Below are 20,351 nucleotides of genomic sequence, written 5' to 3'. Positions count from 1 at the left end.
TGTCACAGCTTTCGTCAACATTTCAGCTGGATTCTCACTCCCGGGAATCTTCTCAAGAGCTAATACTCCATCTTCTAAAGTTGATCGGATGAAATGATAACGAACCTGTATATGCTTCGTCCTGCCATGATAAACATGATTCTTTGCCAAATGAATGGCACTCTGACTGTCGCATCGCAACACACTTCCCTCGTAGTCTTGACCCAATTCTCGCAAAAAGGGTTGTAACCACATCATATCCTTAGCACCCTCTGTCACAACAACATACTCTGCTTCACAACTAGAAAGAGCAACAATCTTCTGCAATTTTGATACCCAACTGATTGCAGTACCTCCCAGAGTATAAATGTACCATATTGTGCTCTTCCTACTATCAACATCACCACCATTGTCAGCATCAACATATCCTTCTAAACCCATATTACACTTTCGAAAACACAAAGCGAGACCCGTACTTCCTCTTAAGTATCGTAGTATCCACTTTACTGCTTCCCAATGTTATCTACCCGGGTTGCTCATAAATCTGCTAACAACTCCCACTGCATGTGCTATGTCTAGTCTTGTGCAAACCATCGCATACATAATACAACCAATGGCAGAGGCATACGGAACAGTGACCATGTAATTTTTCTCCTCCTCTGTTGAAGGCGACTGATCTTTAGATAGTCTGAAGTGACTAGCTAAGGGGGTAGTAACTGGTTTTGCATCATACAAGTTGAACCTGCTAAGAACTTTTTTTCACATATTCTTCTTGTGAAATCTTGAGAACTTCTTCATCCCTGAAAATTCTCATCCCAAGGATTTGTTTAGCAGCACCCAAATCCTTCATTGCAAACTTTTCAGACAACTCTTTTTTGAGCTTGTTAATATCATACAAGCTTGCTCCAACAATCAACATGTCATCAACGTAGAGAAGAAGAATAATGTACGATTTATCAAACTTCTTGATATAGCAGCAATGATCAGCTTCACACCTCAAAAAATTGTTACTTTTCATGAAGCTATCGAACTTCTTGTACCATTGCCTTGGAGCCTGTTTCAAACCATACAGACTCTTCTGAAGCTTACACACAAGCTCATCTTTTCCTTTGATTTCAAATCCTTCTGGTTGTCGCATATAAATCTCTTCATCTAAATCACCATGAAGAAAAGAAGTTTTGACATCCATTTGTTGAAGATGAAAGTCTTCTTTCACAACCAAACTCAAAATAGTTCTGATTGTCATCAATTTAACTACTGGAGAGAAGATCTCATTGTAGTCAATACCTTCTTTCTGTTGAAATCCTTTCACAACCAACCTTGCCTTGTACCTCATGGTTTTATCATGTTCTTTTTTAATTCTGAAAATCCATTTATTGTGAAGTGCTTTCTTTCTCTTTGGTAGCTCAGTGAGCTCCCAAGTCTTATTCAACATCAAAGAGTCCATCTCATCTTTCATAGCAGACTCCCACTTAATCGATTCATCAGATTGTATTATTTCCTCATAACATTCAGGTTCACCTCTATCTATCAACAAAATATAGTTCAGAGATGGAGACCACCTCTCAACTGGTTTTCGATTCCTTGTTGATCTTCTCAACTGTATAACCGCTATTTGCTGATTTACCTCTGGGCCACGTTCTTAACGTTTTCATCTTTAATAACACATTGTTCTTCTGTGACAGTCGGTATATATTTAGCTGAAAATTCTCTCAAATCGACTATATCAGTCTCTTCCAACTTGGAACCACCATCTGATGTCTTCCTAACACAATCTTTGTAGAGAACCTGTTCATTGAAGATAACATTTCTGCTACGAATGATCTTCAGATTTTGATTATCCCTGAAACGATAATCAAACTCGATATCACCATAAGCAATGAAAAAACATTTATTAGACTTTGAATCAAGCTTGCTCCTATCACATTCATTAAAATGAACATATGATAAACAACCAAACACTTTCAAATAAGAAAGACTTACCTTTTTATTGCTCCAGATTTCTTCAAGAATTCTGAATTCAAGAAGAATAGAGGGTCCCCTATTTATCAAATAGGCAGCAGTATTTATAGCTTCTGCCCAGAAGGTTTTAGGCAGTCCTGCATGCAATCTCATGCTTCTAGCACGCTCGTTTAATGTTCGATTCATTCTTTAAGCTACTCCATTCTCTTGAGCCGTTCGGGGAACAATCTTCACCATACTGATCTCATTCACATCACAATACTCTTTGAAATTTGAATTGATATATTCAACTCCGTTGTGGGATCTCAAACACTTAACTTTCTGATTTGTTTCATTTTCAACCAAAGCCTTCCATTTCTTGAAAATAGAAAATACTTCAGACTTGTGCTTCATAAAATACACCCATACCTTTCTTGTTGAATCATCTATAAACGTCATGTAGTATTGTGATCCGCCAATAGAAGAAACAGGTGCAGGTCCCCACACATCAGTGTGTACCAACTCTAGCCTTTCTTTCTTGAGCTCCTTCCCAATCTTTAAGAAACTCACCCGTTTCTGTTTTCCAAGAATACAGTTTTCACATAACTGATGTTCAACAGACTTCAGTTCTGGAATCTGTCCATTCTTCAAAAGAATTTTCATCTTTTTTCGCTCATATGGCCCAACCTGTAATGCCACAACTCACTGTTTTTCGAGTCATCAACTACAACAACAACTGTTTCTCTACAAGTTAAAGTCGTGTATAACGTTCTAGTTTTGTGACCTCGAGCAACAACAATTGCTCCTTTAGTCACCTTCCACGCACCATTTCTACAACTAAAATTGTAACCTTCTTCATCAAGTTGTGTAACATAAATCAGATTGCGCATTAAACCTAGAATGTGTCTCACCTTATTAATCTTCCAAACAGAACCATTTGTCATCTTCAATTTGATGTAACCAATGCCAACAATATCCAATGGCTCACCATATGCGAGATAAACTTTCCCACAGTTTCCAGCCACATAATTCTCCATTAATTCTTTGTGAGTAGTGGTGTGGAAAGACGCTCCTGAGTCCAAAACCCATGAATCTATCGGGCTATCAACAGACAGAAGTAACGCATTAGTGACAGATTCTGTAATAACGTTGGCTGCATCATTTTTATCATCACCATTTTTCTTCGGTGCTTTGCAGTTCCTCTTTAAATGACCCTGTTTACCACAATTCCAGCACTCAAACCCAGACTTGGACTGACTCCTCCTACTCCTTGACATAGATCTGCTCTTACCTCGGTTGAAATTTCTATCATTACCTCTTCCCCTGTTTTCCACATTCAGAGCAGAACCTTTGAATTTTTCACCAGAATCAATTTTACGAACCTCTTCAGCAAGAATACGATCTCTAACTTCAACAAATTTCAGTTTAACATTTCCAACTGAATTACTATTTGCTGCCCTCATAGGTTCCCAACTCTTTGGTAGAGATGCTAACAAAATCAGGGTACTAACTTCATCCCCAAAATCAATCTTAACAGATAGCAATTGATTCACAATTGTATTGAATTCATTCAAATGAGTAATGACAGAAGTACCATCAACCATTCTTAAGTAAAAGAGTGTTTTCATTAAGTGTACCTTGTTATTAGCAGATGGTTTTTCATACATATCAGAAAGAGCTTTCATCAAACCCATGGTGGTCTTCTCCTTTGCTACATTGTGAGCAACTGTCTTGGCTAGCGTCAATCGGACAACTCCCAAAACCTGTCTATCAAGGAGTTTCCATTCAGCTTCATCCATCTTCTCTGGTTTCTCACTCAAAGGAACATGAAGCTTCTTTCCATAGAGATAATCTTCAATCTGCATTCTCCAGAAAGCATAATCTGTCCCATCAAATCTTCCAATCCCATGTCCTATACTGTTCTCACTTGCCATTGTTTCCAATGCTCAGATCTAGCCTAGCTGCTCTGATACCAGTTGTTAGGATTTTTATCTCCCAAATCCGACCTGTTTGAAAATAATCTATAAAAACACAAGAAAGAAGAACACAAGAACACACAAATTTATAGTGGTTCACTCAAATTGAGCTACATCCACTTCAGCCACCACCAGATTTACTATGAAGAAGAAGAAGGAATACAGAGTTTTTGCCTCACACTTTATCTCTCTAGAATTCTGTCTGTCTAATGTAAACTCTTAATAATCACATATTTATAGGGTAAACATTCAGGTAATAAACCTAAATAACTTTGGTCAGGCCCAAGCCCAAAACCAATAAAAGAAAACCCAATAAAATCTAATTAACAATGTAGAATTTATTATAAGTGTAGGCTCTATAACTCAACAGTAGATACTAACCATAAGTTTCAGAGTTCGAGCTTATCAGGCGGTAAGTTTTGCGCTTGGTTAAGTGTGTTTGCGGGCTACATATTTAATTTGTTGTCTCATTTTCCCCTAAAATATTTATAGGTCACATAACTAGGCTTAGTTAACTTAATATCAAAAAGTTAGAATTTTATTTTATTGTACCGCGAGTCTTGAGTCAATCTAACATATACGTATCAGTTGAATAAGATTAATAAAAAAATATGGATTCAAACTCTATGTATATGTCACTTTCTTGTCCTTGTCCGCGTCCTCTTTCTCTTCCTCTATCTCTTGGATTTCCTCTAGACTTTTCATCATTTTCTCTCTCGGCGTTTGAATTTCTTCCACGTCCTCAACTACCACCATGAGAATAATCTCGACCTCGACCTCCACCACGAGAATAACCTCAATCGCGGTCTCTATGAACTACACTCTCCTTTTTGCCAAACGAATGCTTGATTAGAAGGGCTTGCTCCAAAGGTTCCTTCTTGTGTTTGTTCATTCGTTCCTCGTGCACCTGTAACGATCCATTTAATTCATCGATTGAGAGTTTCTTCAAATCTTTGTTCTCCTCGATTGCAACCACTGCATGGTCAAATCTTTGATGTAGAGAATGTAAAATTTTCTCGATTACTCAAATGTCGTCTATGCTTTCGTCATTTCGCTTCATCTAGTTGACGATAGATAAGATCAGCATGAAATAGACTGAAATAGACTCCGATGCTTCCTGATTAAGAGCTTCAAACTCTCCCCGCAAAATCTAAGCCGCACCTTTTTTACCTTGACAACTCTTTTATGGGAATTTCTAGAATTTTTCATGCCTTCTTCGACGTTGAGGCATTTGCTACTTTCTCAAAAGTAGCATCATCCAGACATTCATGGATGATAGAAAGGGCATGTTGATCTTTTTTTTTTGTTATTATGGAACGCTTGAATCAAAGTCAACGTCGCACCTTCATCAGGTTCGACAATCTCATTATTTACAATTTCACACGCACCCTAAGTACCTAGTAACGTCTTTACTTGGATATACCAATTATCATAGTTGTCCTTCGTAAGACACAGTTATTGGAACATAAAAGACATCATCACTCTGATATCACTTTGTTGAAAACGTTAGTGGGCAATCGACGTATTCACTCACAAACTCATGAAGATAAGATTAAAAAGAAAGGGAAAGAGATTTTATTTAAGTTTAACTTCTTTCTACAAATACAACTACTTTATTTATACTATGACAAAAAACTCATAAACAGTGAGAATTAATTAAGACCCGTATTAAACAAAAATATAATAGCGTCTAATATTAACTCGACTTTTAATTCTAATTAAGACACTTATTAAAGAAATATAATAACGTCTAATTTTTTAATTAATTTTATTTTCACTTTATGAGTTATGTTTAGTTTAACAAGAGAAGATTAGCACACTTGGTAGGATTTGTGAAACTCAACTAATAATAATAATAATAATAATAATAATAATAATAATAATAATAATAATAATAATAATAAATGTACCAACCTCGCTTCACATGGGGTGCATTTATTAGGTAATCATAATCATAGATCTCTTGACAATTGTGAACTTGAATGATCATGAAAAACAAAAACTTGTAACTATAGTTAGTTTACATTTGTAGTTAATTGCTTAGATATATTCCTAATTAAGTTTATTTGATTGAACCCTAAGTCGGTCAGAAATGCTTATTTAAAAAAAATAGAAACCATTGTTCAGGATAAGGGTGTACACAAAATCCGACTTGGTTTGCGGTTTAAATTATAAAAAATTATCGGTAAAACTAACCCTATATATACTATATTGACATTTATTTTTTATAAATTATAGTTTTAGTTTAGTGACATAAAAACAAATTTATGCAAATTATTATAATTTGATGTTCATAGAATATTTTTCATGTCTTAATTAAGTATATCATATCATCTTGGTTTGTTTGTTAAATCTTTAACTATTAAAACCGAATAAGTATTTAACCGCATGTCGATGAAGATTTGGAAAACCAATCGACACCAACTATTGTTATGAATTTTCGTGAAAAAATCGACTGAACCGATTACACCCTATAGTTTAGATGGATGCAAGTCTACACTCTATTTTCTTTTCTCCCGCTCCAACTTATTTTCTCTTCTCCCGCTCGTGCTCCAAGTCGCTCATTGCACTGAAACCCTACCACAAACCTTGTTTGTCTGAAACCATCACTCGCACCATTGGACCCTAGAATTAGGTCCTTGACCATCCCAAATTCGTCCAGATTTGTGGAGAAATATACAAATTTATTAGAGAACTTTTATCTTATATTTAATGGTAAAGATCTATTTTGAGTTGAGATAATGGCGGTGTCTAGTTTGAAATTTAAGAAACTGAAATAGGAAATTGATTTGGGAATTTTGGTATAACTCATGATTGAATGATTCAAATATTCTATTCAATATGTTATTCGTGAGTTTATGGATGATTTTTCAAAAGGTCTTCAAGAACAATTATTATCAAAAACATTTGCGAAATGTAATAGTTTTTTTTAGGTGGCTTCACATAATCCTTCTTAAATTAGTGTTGTTTTGTACAAAAAGAACTTCACGAGATATTTTAATCACTTAGGTAATACTTTCTTTTAAAATATGAATTTTACTTACGATGAATCATTTATTAAAATAGAAACTTTCTTGCTATAGGTGTTAGAGTTTGATTCAACGTTTTTCTCTTGTAAATTTATTAAATGACACAAATTTTATTTCTCTAAACCAGTGTTAATCTAAGGGTATTTACATTTAAAATTATTTAAATAACTTAATTTAATCAAATATCACCCCAACTCAATTCATTAATCAAAATATAAAAATATTTTTTATTTTTATTTTTTGTACTAAAATAATAAAAATTAAATATCATATATATTCAGAATAATCATTAATGCGAAATGTGAGCCATCATGGAAGGTTGAAAAGCTTACTTTGATATATAATATATATATATAGGAGGCTTAATTTTAAAGTGTACGGATTATCGGTCGAGAATTGTGGTTAATTTGAATACATATGTGAGAGTAAATGGATATTTGTTTCAGATTATGGTTGACTCGTTCATAAACTTAATTAAAACGGTTAAAAATAAAATTAAAAATGTTATAAATATGTTTTAAACTTACAATAACCAACTAAACTAATAATACTTTATATTTTAAATTCAACACTAAATTTGATGAACACGAGACGTTTTAACTATATAAGTCGAACTTTATAACTAACTATATAACTAATTTATATATATATAATAATGTTAAATTTCAAAGTGTCTGGATTGCAGGTGTGCTTAATTTATATATTTATATATGAAAATAAATGGATATTTGTGTCAGATTGTGGGTTGACCCTCCCATTAACTTAAAACAGTTAAAATAAAATTTAAAATGTTATACGTATGTTTCGAAGTTGCAACCTAACAAAAATAAGTACAACCCTTTAACCAAGTGTGATTGAGAAGTGGTTTGTCGAGGGATAATAATCCGGTATCAATTGAAAGTGGTTAAAAAATATGAATCAAATATTTGATTGACCAAAATGTGAATTCACGAGTTTAATATTAAAAGATATGAATCAAATATTTGATTAACCAAAGTGAAAATGTAAGGTCGTAAAATGAGAATTTTATTCAGAAAAAATATGTAATGAAATATGTGAAAAAATAAATTGTTTTACTGATATGAAATGAAAATATTTTATTTTTTATTTTAATATATTATTTGTAATTTATTAAAATTTTAAACCTTGAACCCATATTATTATTAATTTTATTAAATTAATTATATATATATTTTTTTCTGTGTTTATAAAAAAAAAAACTTTATTTAATTATATATATATATATATATAACAAATTATTGAAGATTAATACAATTATTTTTCTGTACGAACCAATCAAATAGAGACTTCACTACTTTGTCGTATACTTCACTATAATTAAACAAATAATATATATTTTGTTTTCCTTTTAAAATTTTGTAAACGTATACTTCATTACTCCATATCTTCTTTGTCGTTTTAGAAAAATTCAAGATCGATTTTAGATTTATAAAATTTAATATAAAATATTGAGCTTGCAGTACAGTGGAGTAATTAAACATGTGATTGAAATGAACAATAACAAATAAGACTTGTTGAAAGGGATTTATTTCTTTTCATATATTATGATTTATAACTTGTAATACATTAATATTTATATATTATGCTTCAAACATGTTATTTTTTTAGTTTTTTTAAAAAAAGACATGTTATGCATTGAAAACTCAAGACCCATTGAGTTAATCATTGTTCATGTTTTTTTTAAGAAAATTTGTTTTTATTTTTGTCTAAAATAAGTTGCTTACATGCTAAGAAATAAATAAATAAAATGTTGCTTAAACATAATCATTAAACAATTAAAAAAAATTATACATTTTCATACAAACAACCCAAATAAGATAAAGAAATGCTCATAAAATTATAATTAAAAATAAAATTACTAATAATCAAACAAATAAGAATAATCAAAATCATTTTCAAAATAAAAAAAAAAGACTCAAATGACTGTCAATATATTGCGTTTGTAAATTTTTCAATAACTAACTTGAGTTTGAACATATTTTTTTATTCAATATGGTTAATGATAACATTTGTAATTTATTTTATTCAAGATGGTTAATGATAACATTTCTAATTGTACTTATTTCTCTAACACATTAGTATCCTATAAACAATTATAGAGACATTACATCAAACTAGCTTGTAGTCCGTACATTTGCACGAGTAATTATTTAAAAATCGAAAAATTAATTACGGTGAAAATGTGATAACATTTTTAATTTTATTTTTAACCATTTATATATAAATTAATTAGTTAAAAAGTTGAACTTATATTATTAAAATGTTCCGCGTTCATCAAATTTGGTATTAAATTTAAAATATAAAGTCGTATTAGCCTAGTTGGTTAAAGAGTTGTACTTGTTTCGTTAGGTTGCAAGTTTGAAACATACATATAGCATTTTTCATTTTTAAATTTAAACCGTTTTAAGTTTATAGACGGGTCAATCCAAATTCCGGTTTTAAGTTTATGGGCGGGTCAACCCAAATTCCGACCCAAATATCTATTTACTCTCATATATATTTTCAAATTAAACACTGCTCTCGACCCGATATATATATAAATGATATGACTAAGTCGAAGTAAAGGCTTGTGCACTTCAATGATTCCTATTCCACTAATTATTATATCTTTTAAGTTTTTCTTTTATTACGATAATTCTCATCCACAAAGTGAGAAGGAACAGGGAACACCATTTGCTTGGTAGCAGAGGATCAATGAGTATCTTAATGCTTGGTCTCCTTAAAAATGGTTCCTATTCCACTAATTATTTCCTTCCAATAATTATATAAAAAAATTATTCAATTAAATCATGAAGTTGATAAAATTTTAATCTTCTTATTTGTCAAGATTATTCACATTCTGTAATTGCAAATAAGAAACGGTAAAAACAATTAATAGACAATAATAAATATTTCTTCTATAGAATAAAAGACATTGTTTTGTCTTTTAAATAATAAAGAGCTTTATTTAAATGGTTATTTTTAAAAAATTATAATTAATAGATAATAATAATTTTTTTTTAAATGTAGGCATAGGGATGTAAACAAGCTGAGCCAAACCAAACAGTTTCAAGCTCGACTCGTTTATCATGTATTCGGGCTCGAATTCGATTCGAGCTCGATTCAAACTTTTATATATTTAGTGTTTGGGTCAACTCAAATTATTTTGTCCTTGACCAAAAATAAAGCTCATTAAGACATTTCATTAATTAACACAAAAAAAAGAAGAGAAACAACTCTCTCTTTCATATCTATGCTCCCTCTCTTCCATGTACACTCTGGTTTCTCTAGAGACAGACTCCGATCAGCCTCCGACCAGTCGACCAGGTTAGTTCGTGTAGACGAGAAACCAGCCTTTTTTCTGTTCTTCTTTGATCAGCGGCTTTAGGCTAGGCAAAGTTTCTTTTGCCTCTGTTTTTGCTAGTAATCTTTGATGATGATGATGATGATATATGGTGTAATGACAAGTTAGGATGAGGTTATTTAATGTTTCTTATTAGATTACCTCTAGACGTGTATTTGACAACACTTGTATACTCGTTGATATAGTGGATGTTTAAGTGGACTAAGGGTCCATGATTTTATCTTAATTGGGTTTTCTACATAAAATCTTGGTGTCTTGTTTCTTTGATTGTTTGATGCTCATTTGAATTAGCTGCCCATTTGGTTATACAAAAAGGGAAAAGAAGTTTTAGGCATTTGTTGTAGCTTATCTAATTGGATTGCTAAACATGTGCTTTTATTAGGTTTCACTAAGAAGTGGTATCAGAGCTAAGTTCGTTTGGTGGTGATTCTTGTATAATTAAATGGAAGAATCACGAAGTAGTAATGGCACGATGATCAAACTCACAACTACCAATTACACAATCTGGAAGTCATGGATGGAGGACTTATTGTGTAATTATGATTATGAAGACACTATTTTTGGTGATAAAAACAAATCAGTGGCTATGACAGATGCAGATTGGAAGAAGTTGAACAGAAAGGTAGTTGGTAAATCAGGCAATGGGTTGACAATAGTGTGTATCAGCATGTGGCTACTGAGGTTAATGCTCATAAATGTGGACTATTTTGAGTGAGTTGTATGAGAAGAACAACACTCAAAATAGAGCATATATATTTAGGAAGCTTTGTTCGTTGAAATATCAAGATGAGTCTTCTATGTCAGAGAATCTAAATGTTTTTCAGGGTATTCTAAATTAGTTGGTTGTGATATGAATAAAATTTGATGATGAGCTTCATGCTATGTGTTTGATTAATTCTCTATCTTATAATTGGGAGACACTTGTAGTTTCAATTACCAATTATGTTCAACAAGGTAAGCTCACTTTGAAAATGATGAAAGAGAGCGTGTGAATGAAGAGGCTAGAAGAAAAGAATAAGGCTTCTCGACTCCAAGTCAGGTGTTTGTGACCGATAGAAGGGGTAGAAGTAAAAGTAAAACTCCAAAAAATCGCAGTGACAATTCAGACTGGTCACGAGGAACATCCAGCTCGAGAAAAGAGATTACATGTTATCATTGTGGCAAACCATGACACAAGAAATATCATTGCAGATCTTTAAAGCGGGAAGAAATAGAGAATAAGCAAGATGGAAGTAGTAAGGTTGTAATAGTGGGTGGTCACGACATCGATATTGTTTACAACAATAATAGTATCAACCTTGTTTCTCAAGATACACAATGGGTGGTAGACCCGGGTGCTTCTTATCATGTCATTAATCGTTGTGATATATTTACTTCTTACACTAGTGGACAGTTTAATTTAGTGACGCTAGCAAACCATGTTACGTGTAAACAGGCCCGACTAGAGGCCAATGCAACCAATGCAATTGCATACGACCCCCAACTTTTCAAGGGCCCCCAAATTTTAAATTCTTAATATATAATATTATTAATTATATATTATATAATATTTATTTTACTGTATTATATTATATTTATTTCCTTATAATACACTAACTTTCTCTTTCTATAATAATATTTATTTTCTCTTCCATCTCTAATATTTAATCTTTTTTTATCATAAATCCAACCATAACATAATTGTGAAAATCATCTTTGATGTTCCATTTTAATGCTTTTAAATTTATTTATTTATTTGTTCTTAATCTTATGTTTATTTTCATAATCTCTTCTTTATTTCAAAATATCTATAAAAAAAATTTCATTATAGAAACATAATACAAAATATATCACAAATATTATCAAAGGAGGTTTCAACATCACCAAAATCATCTCGATACGACCCTAAGTATTTTTTACTTTTTTGTAATCAATGATCTAGTTATATATTTAATTTGTATATTTAATATGTTTTTAATAAAATGTACTACTACTATATTTATTTTAATTTTGAGGGGCCACAAAATTTGAATTTGCATTGGGCCTCCCAACTCTCGGGGTCGGCCCTACATGTAAGATTGTTGGAAAAAGAGATGTATGTTTGGATACTAACACTTCGTACAAGCTACTTTTGAAGAATGTTCGACATGTTCCTAATATTCAGATGAATTTGATCTCCACTAGCATTCTTGATGATGAGGGCTATCATAGTCACTTTGGTGAAGGAAAATAGAAACTCACTAAGGGGTATTTGGTGGTAGCTAAAGGAATGAAAGTTAGTTCTCTTTATGTGACATTGGTTAAGTCTTACGGGAGAGAAGAAAATACAATTATTGATTGTTCAGCACAATTTTGGCATAAGCGACTTGGTCACTTAAGTTAGAATGACATGCGAGTTATCTCCAAGACAATCGATCTTCAGGGCTTGAAGTCCACATATCTGAAGACATGCACAAATTGCTTATTTGGTAAGCAACATAGAGTTTCCTTCAAGAGTTTCTCTCCGTCTAGGAAGCCCAATATCTTAGATATGGTTCACACAGACATATGTTTTATGGATTCCTTGACTTTAGGTGGTGCTCATTATTACATCACTTTTATCGATAATTTCTCAAGGAATGTGTGGACATATTGCTTGAAGACTAAGGATCAAGCATTGGATTACTTCTAGTTATTTCATGCTGAAGTGGAGAGAGAAACTGGGAAGAAGTTGAAATGTGTTCGTTCGGACAATGGTGGCGAATACAGAGGGCCATTTGTGGAATACTATAAAAGTCATGGGATCAAGCTTTTGAAGACTGTTCCAAAAATACCTCAACAGAATGGAGTCATAGAGAGGATGAACATTTCTATCAATGAGAGAATTTTGTGTATGTTGTCTCATGTTATTCTACCAAAATCCTTTTGGAGAGAGGCAATGAAGACATTGGTTGATATGATAAACCTTTCACCCTCAACTCCTTTAGATGGTGACGTTCCAGAAAAAGTTTGAGATATAAATACGTCTCTTATGATCACTTGAGAGTTTTTGGTTGTAAAGTATTTGTTCATGTTCCTCGAGATGAGAGACCTAAGCTTGATAGCAATACGAGACAGTGTATCTTTATTGGGTATGGCCATGGAGAATTTGGGTACCGATGTTGGGACCCGGTTAACAAGAAACTCATTAAAAGCAGAGATGTGATATTCTTTATTGAAGAATTTGAGAAAAAACAAAAGCCAAAGTCTACGGAGAAGGAATTGTCCGATAATGATAGGATTCGTACACCACAATCACAGCCCAATGATGTGGGAAATTCCCAAGTTGAGGTTGATGAGATTCCTCTAGTTGATGTTGAGCCAACAAAGGAAGCTGAACAAGATGATGATAGTTCTCTGGTGCCATCTGATGATCATCACATTAGAAGATTTAGTAGACAACGACAACCTTCTAGTAGATATGCTCCAATGAGTATGTGATGTTGACTGATGGGAGAGAACTAGAAACCTATCAAGAAGTATTGTCTCATGAAAACAAGAACAAGTGGTCGGTGACAATGCAAGAAGATATAAATTCCTTTCAAGAGAACGAGACTTGTGACTTGGTGAAACTTTTGAAAGGAAAGAAGACTTTGAAGAACAAGTGGGTATTCAAGTTGAAGCATTAAGAGAATATCTCACAACCTCATTACAAAGCAAGACTGGTTGTGAAAGGCTTTGGACAGAAAAATGTGATTGATTTTGAAGAGATCTTCTCACCGGTTGTGAAGAGGTCATCCATCAGAGTTGTGTTAGCATTGGCTTATAGTCAATGTTTGGAAATTGAACAATTGGATGTGAAGACTGCATTTCTCTATGGTGACTTGAGGGAAGATATCTATATGGAACAACCCGAGAGTTTCAAAGTTAAAGGTAAGAAGATCTTGTCTGCAGGTTGAAGAAAAGCATGTACGGGCTCAAGCAAGCCCCTAGACAATGGTATGGAGATTTGAATCCTTCATGGAAGCAAATGGGTACAGTAAGACTACTTCTGATCATTGTATTTTCATCAAGAGATACGGCGTTGATGATTATGTTATTCTTCTGCTCTATGTTGCTGATTGTTGGGCAAAATATTGCAAAAATTGAGAAGCTTAAAAGAGATTTGAACAAGTCTTTTACGATGAAGGATTTGGGTTCAGTGAAGCAGATCCTAGGCATGGAAATCACAAATATAACACTTTGGCTATCACAAGAGAAGTACATTGAGAAGATACTTGAGAGGTTTGCAATGAAAAATGCAAAGCTTGTTTCAGTTCCACTTGTAGGTCATTTCAAGTTGAGTTCTAAATAATGTCCTACAAGTGAGAAAAAGAAAGATGAGATGAAGAATGTACCTCATACCTCTGTAGTTTGTAGTCTTATGTATTCTATGGTATGTACCAGACCGAACATAGCAGACGCAGTTGGTGTTGTTAGTCGGTCTCTCTCCAATCTGGGAGAAGAACATTGGTTGACTGTTAAGTGGATTCTCATATATCTTTGAGGCTCTTCGAAAGTACATTTATGCTTCGGAAGAGATAATCTTGTTTTGGAAGGCTTTACAAATTCTGATATGGCGGGTGATGTTGATTCAAGAAAATCCGTATCAGGTTTTTTGGTTACCTTTGCAGGCGGTGCTATTTCGTGGCAGTCAAGGTTACAAAAGTGTGTTGCTTTGTCTACTACAGAAGCTGAGTATATTGTATCTATCGAGGCATGTAAAGAGGTGTTGTGGATGAAGAAGTTCCTACAAGAGTTGGGCCAAAAGCAAGAGAAGTTCACTTTATTTTACGACAGTCAAAGTGTCATTCATCTCTCGAAGAATTCAGCTTTTCATTCGAAATCTAAACACATCGACGTGAGATATCATTGGATACGTGATGTGTTTGAGGCAAAAGAGCTTAACTTGGAGAAGAATCATGCAAGTGAGAATGGTGCAGGTATGTTTACAAAGTCCTTGCCTAAGGACAAGTTGAAGATTGTCGGGAGAGAGCGGGTTTATAGGAGCCCGCGAAGTTGCGCTGACGGGGGAGATTTGTTGGGGTCAGCTCAAATGATTTTGGGCTTGACCAAAAATAAAGTCCATTGGGACATTTCATTAATTAACACAAAAAAGAAGAGAAACAACTCTCTCTCTCAGATCTCTGCTCCCTCTCTTCCCTGTACACTCTAGTTTCTCTAGAGACAGACTCCGATCAGCTTCCGACCAGTCGACCAAGTTAGTTCGTGTAGACGAGAAACCAGCCCTTCTTCTGTTCTTCTCTGATTAGTGGCTTTAGGCCATACACAATTTTTTTTGCCTCTGTTTTTGTTAGCCATCTTTGATGGTGATGATGATATATGTTATAATGACAAGTTAGGATGAGGTTATTTGATGTTCTTATTTGATTACCTTTAGACTTGTATTTGACAACACTTGTATACACATTGATATAGTGGATATTTAAGTGGCCTAAGGGTCCCGTGGTTTTTTTTACCTTAATTGGGTTTTCCACGTAAAATCTTGGTGTCTTGTTTCTTTGATTGTTTGATTATTTGATGCTCAATTGAAGTTTTAGGCATTTGTTGTAGCTTGTCTAATTGGATTGCTAAATAGGTGCTTTTATTCGATTTCTCTAACATTTAGTTAGGTTCACGAGACTTCACGTCATATGAATAACTTTTATCTTTTTGGGGTTATTAAATATTAATTTATTAATAAATATTAAACGATATTTTAAACAAACCTCTAACAAACATATTCGCGAGCCCATAAACAAGTTTTATAAATGAATATTTTTACGAACCTCTAAATGAACATGTTCGCGAGCATAAACAAACATGTTTGCAAGGTGACGAACCGAATATCTAAAAATGTAGCTTGACTCATTTAAGTTTTCAATTTTTTAAACAAAATCGTCAAGCGAAAGCAAAGACATTCGTTGCGAGATGCGTTGGATCGAAGACTTTTAGGATGTGGAGCGGCTTGTCTGACAGAGTCCGAGGAGGCGTTTCCAGTTTCTGGTACTTCCCGACTTGTCTTTCTAGTGTGCGACGAAAGGGAAACGCGCACTCACTCTAGCGCAGTCACTCTAACGGCAACGGCATACCTTTTGCATGATGGGTCAGTTTTATGACTATCAAATGATTTCTTACCCAAGTTGAACTATATTCATCTACATAAATAGATAAGAAACTAGCTTTGAGTTTTATATAAATAAAGGATCAAACCATTTTTTCATATTTATCTTTTAAATAATAATCAGTCTTTTAAAAATTATTAATATTTTTTTAAAATAATAATTATAATACTATCAAAATATATATATATATATATAATATAACTTTATAAAATTTATTTTATAAGAACAACTTTTTGGAATTTGTTTTTGGCCAAGAAAGTAAAATATGTGGTTCCAAGTTGGCCTTCAAAAACACGTGAAAGCTTACAAGTGAGTGAGTGTGTTTTTGACTGACAGACAAAAGAGAGAGAAAATGGCATCCATTGAATCAAGCAAGAAAGTGATGGTAGCCATTGATGAAGCAGAAGCAAGTTATCACACCTTCATGTGGGTAATCAAGAATCTTCACGAATCCATCACCAATTCCGGAAACCCACTTCTTATCTTCTTCGCCCAACCCTCCGCCGCCACCAACAATGTCTTCGCCGCCTCTCTCGGTGGTGCTCGTATCTACAGTCCTCTCTCTTCAAGTTAATCACATATCTCTTTCTCTTTCAAGTTTCTGTAATCAAGTTTTTCTGTTTCTATTCTGACAAATTGATGAAACCCAGCTCACGATTGTAACAATTCTGTGGACGAAAAGAACAAGATAGTCGCTACCAAGATCTTGGAGAAGGCTAAGATTATCTGTGATGAATATAAGGTATTGTTTTTCAATAGATCTGACGAATTAAACCTAAAAATTGAATCTTGAATTCGATATTTTATGGTCCTCAATTGAAGTACCCTGTTTGATTGTTGTTCTATGTAGATAAGTGCAGAAACAATTGTGGGTGTCGGAGATCCTAAGGAGGCTATATGCGAAGCTGTTAAAAAAAACGACATCACTTTACTTGTTATAGCTGGTGAAGAACAAGGAGCAGTCAAAAGGTATCTTTCTATCTTTCTGTTATTCATTGTCAAATTTGTCAAATTGTTTTTAAAAGAGTGGTCTTTAAGTTCATCTATCATGTTATCATATAAGTTTGTTAAGTTTTTTTTATAAAATATTAAAAAAATACCCATGAGAACTTTGTTAGGATTTGGGTTTTGGGTAATTATTAATATTGTCTGGTATAAAGTTTAAAAAGTTTTGTTATGGTCGAAAAGTGATATTTAATAAAAAAATATTTGTTTTAAAAAATAAATAGAATATATTATATTATTTTATTGATAAATTAATTAATTTAATTGATGAAGTTATTTTTGTTAGAGATTATTGAATTATTTAAATAATCTTTATAAAGTTAAGCTGAAATATATATACATATATATATTGTCTACCCAACTCATCCTTTATTATTAGTGGGACTATTTTCCTTTTTAGTGGTCCTATAATGTTTTAATATGTCTTTTATAAAAAATAATGTATCTTATTGGTTAAGGTAGTATAATAGTGTAATTTATAGAGCCACTAATTAGAACATTTAACCCTTTCTGAAAAAAATTAAATAATAGATTATTCATGTTGGGGAAGAATTATTAAGCTTATATTTCATCATATTGGAATCTAATGTGATCTATAAAATTTATATTTTTATTTACAATATTCATATTGATTTAAAAATTAATTTTTATACTAGATGAAATAAAAATTCACATTATAGTCTAAATCATTATCTAGGCAATAATCTTATATAGAATGAAGAGACAAAAATAATTAAGAATATAATTCTATATACTTTTATTCAAACATAAATTTATTAAGAATATAATTCTATATACTTTTATTCAAACATAAAATTCTATTCCAATTCTTATCAAATATAGGAATTTTTAATTAGCTATAATAATTAAATAAATTTTAACTAGTTCAAGTGTTAATTTTACTTATCCATACATATCTTAATAGAGATTGAACTAAGTTAATGACCAAATCTTTTTACTTTTTATTTTGCTACCATCATACTTAACACTAGGAGCTTGTTTGAACTTTTTTAATTTATTTATTTGAGTTTTAGATAAAAAAAAAAAATTTGTTTGACTTAATTTTTTTTAAACTAGGTTTTTTAAAGTTTAATAACTATTTTATCCTCTAAATAGATAAGAGAAAAATATTAAATAAATAATATTTTGATGGATAAAATGTAAAAAGAAAAATATTGAGTTGGATAAATCTAAAAAAAAAAATATATCAAACAAGCTTTAGTAGACTGCCTAGAGATCTATGAGCTTTGACATAAAAGTTTTGGTCAAAGTTCAAATATTTTTTTTCTTCACGATACTCTAGACTCATAAGAAATTGAAAGATTCTTTAACTTAATAAATTTTTAATGGGAATTAAATTCATACATTGAGTTTTTCCCCCCAAAAAAACATATACATTGAGTCTTTTAGGAAAGAGTACTTTAAACACTTCAATTATTCTAACTAGTTATAAAAGAAAACTTTATACTTGTCACCGGATGTTGAAAGAAAAGAAACAATTGAATTAGGGTGAAGCGTTTCTCATCCTTAAACATTAAACATTGTCGGTTTTTCTGTTTATGTGATTTCATTATTCGTCTTGGAAACTCGATTCGAATGGGACATCTTTGTGGCAGCTGAGTAACAAATAAAATAAAATAAAAAATGTAACATACTTGGAGAAATGTAATGTAACAATGGGGAAAGTTAGGTTTTCAAAGAAATATTGATGGACAGAGGGACCATATCTCCCTTAGAAAAACATATCCTTCGAGATCCTTCATGGGTCCCTAGCTAGGGAACCCTCTAGAGATTGGAGGCCTCTTGTGAGTGTAGGTGGAATATTTAGAGAATCTTTAATGTTTGGGAGATCTTCTCTAAACTATATTTGGATTTGTTTTGATATTTTACAATTTTTTATCTACTTTGGAATTAATGTTTTTGATGTTTTTTTATTTAAATTTGTGACAACTGTTTTTATGATTTTTTTTTGGCACAAAATTTGAATCATATGATGGGAATATAGAAGTTTATTAATATATAAAAAAAACTTTGTTCACAATTAGAATAGAATCCTTCATCGAAAGATGATAAGAGTTGGAGAAGTTTCTTAGATTGCACTCAATACTGATATTTTGTTTCCTTATTAATTGATAGTCTTAGTATTTAGAGACGTAAACAACATTTTAGTCGAACTCCGTTATTAAATTTTGTCAACGTATTTTTTTTTCTTCTTCTTTTGTTTCTATTAGGTTTTTCCCAACAAGTTTCATTGAACTCGTTTAATTTGATGATCAAAATAGGATTTTGTCAAACTTTATGAATAAATGAATATTTTCTCACTTCACTCAAATTTTTTTTGGAATTTTAATAGAATGAATTATATATGTAGGGTTTTGACGTGGAGTGTGAGTAACTATTGTGTGCAGTATGCGAATTGCAATGTGCTCGTTGTCAAGAAGCCATAATAATAATAATAATCATGGATCATGCATGGATCAGATTCTAGTAAGTAGTAATAATTGTTTGTTGTTTGTTGTTTGTATTATTAATATGTAATTTGTTATGGGTGATATTGGAATTTGGAATGTCTTTGAGAAAAATCAATCAATGAATGTGCTATTAATATTATATAACTAATCAAAATAAAAAAGAAAAATAATTTCAATAATTTGTTACACTAAGAGCTTGTTTAGTATTAAATTATTTTAAAAACTTAAAATAAAGAAAAAAATTAATGATTTTGATTTTGATAAGGTAATAATTTTTTTTAGTACAAACACTTAAAATATATCTAAACAAAATAAATAATAATCTTAAATATATAATATTTTAATATTTTTATTAATGAATTAAGAGATTTATTTATTAATGGGAAGTGAAATAATATTTTTGTTTAGGGTTTTTTTTAATAACCCAAACCAATGAAGGCCGAACAATAAGTTTGAATTTTCATATATATATATATATATATATA

At 31.9% G+C, this 20,351-nt stretch overlaps 1 protein-coding gene across 1 annotated transcript; it reads left to right on the top strand.

Annotated features, from left to right (window-relative positions):
* The first annotated feature begins 16,691 nt into the window (after positions 1-16,691).
* Positions 16,692-19,981, top strand: LOC124912345 (universal stress protein A-like protein). Its single transcript, XM_047452954.1, has 4 exons — positions 16,692-16,959; positions 17,041-17,132; positions 17,241-17,359; positions 19,767-19,981. The coding sequence occupies exons 1-4, from the start codon at positions 16,743-16,745 to the stop codon at positions 19,840-19,842; spliced, it is 504 nt and encodes a 167-aa protein (XP_047308910.1). The 5' UTR covers positions 16,692-16,742; the 3' UTR covers positions 19,843-19,981.
* Positions 19,982-20,351: the final 370 nt, after the last annotated feature.

Source organism: Impatiens glandulifera, chromosome 8, assembly GCF_907164915.1.
Source record: "Impatiens glandulifera chromosome 8, dImpGla2.1, whole genome shotgun sequence".
Classification (NCBI taxonomy): Eukaryota; Viridiplantae; Streptophyta; class Magnoliopsida; order Ericales; family Balsaminaceae; genus Impatiens; species Impatiens glandulifera.
This window is presented reverse-complemented; position numbering and strand designations above follow the sequence as displayed.

Excerpts from the sequence above, each read along its gene's own strand:
- LOC124912345 (XM_047452954.1), top strand. The coding sequence starts at position 16,743 with ATGGCATCCATTGAATCAAGCAAGAAAGTGATGGTAGCCATTGATGAA. Across the intron at positions 16,960-17,040 it reads CTACAGTCCTCTCTCTTCAA|CTCACGATTGTAACAATTCT; the intron begins GTTAATCACATA and ends GATGAAACCCAG. Across the intron at positions 17,133-17,240 it reads TTATCTGTGATGAATATAAG|ATAAGTGCAGAAACAATTGT; the intron begins GTATTGTTTTTC and ends TGTTCTATGTAG.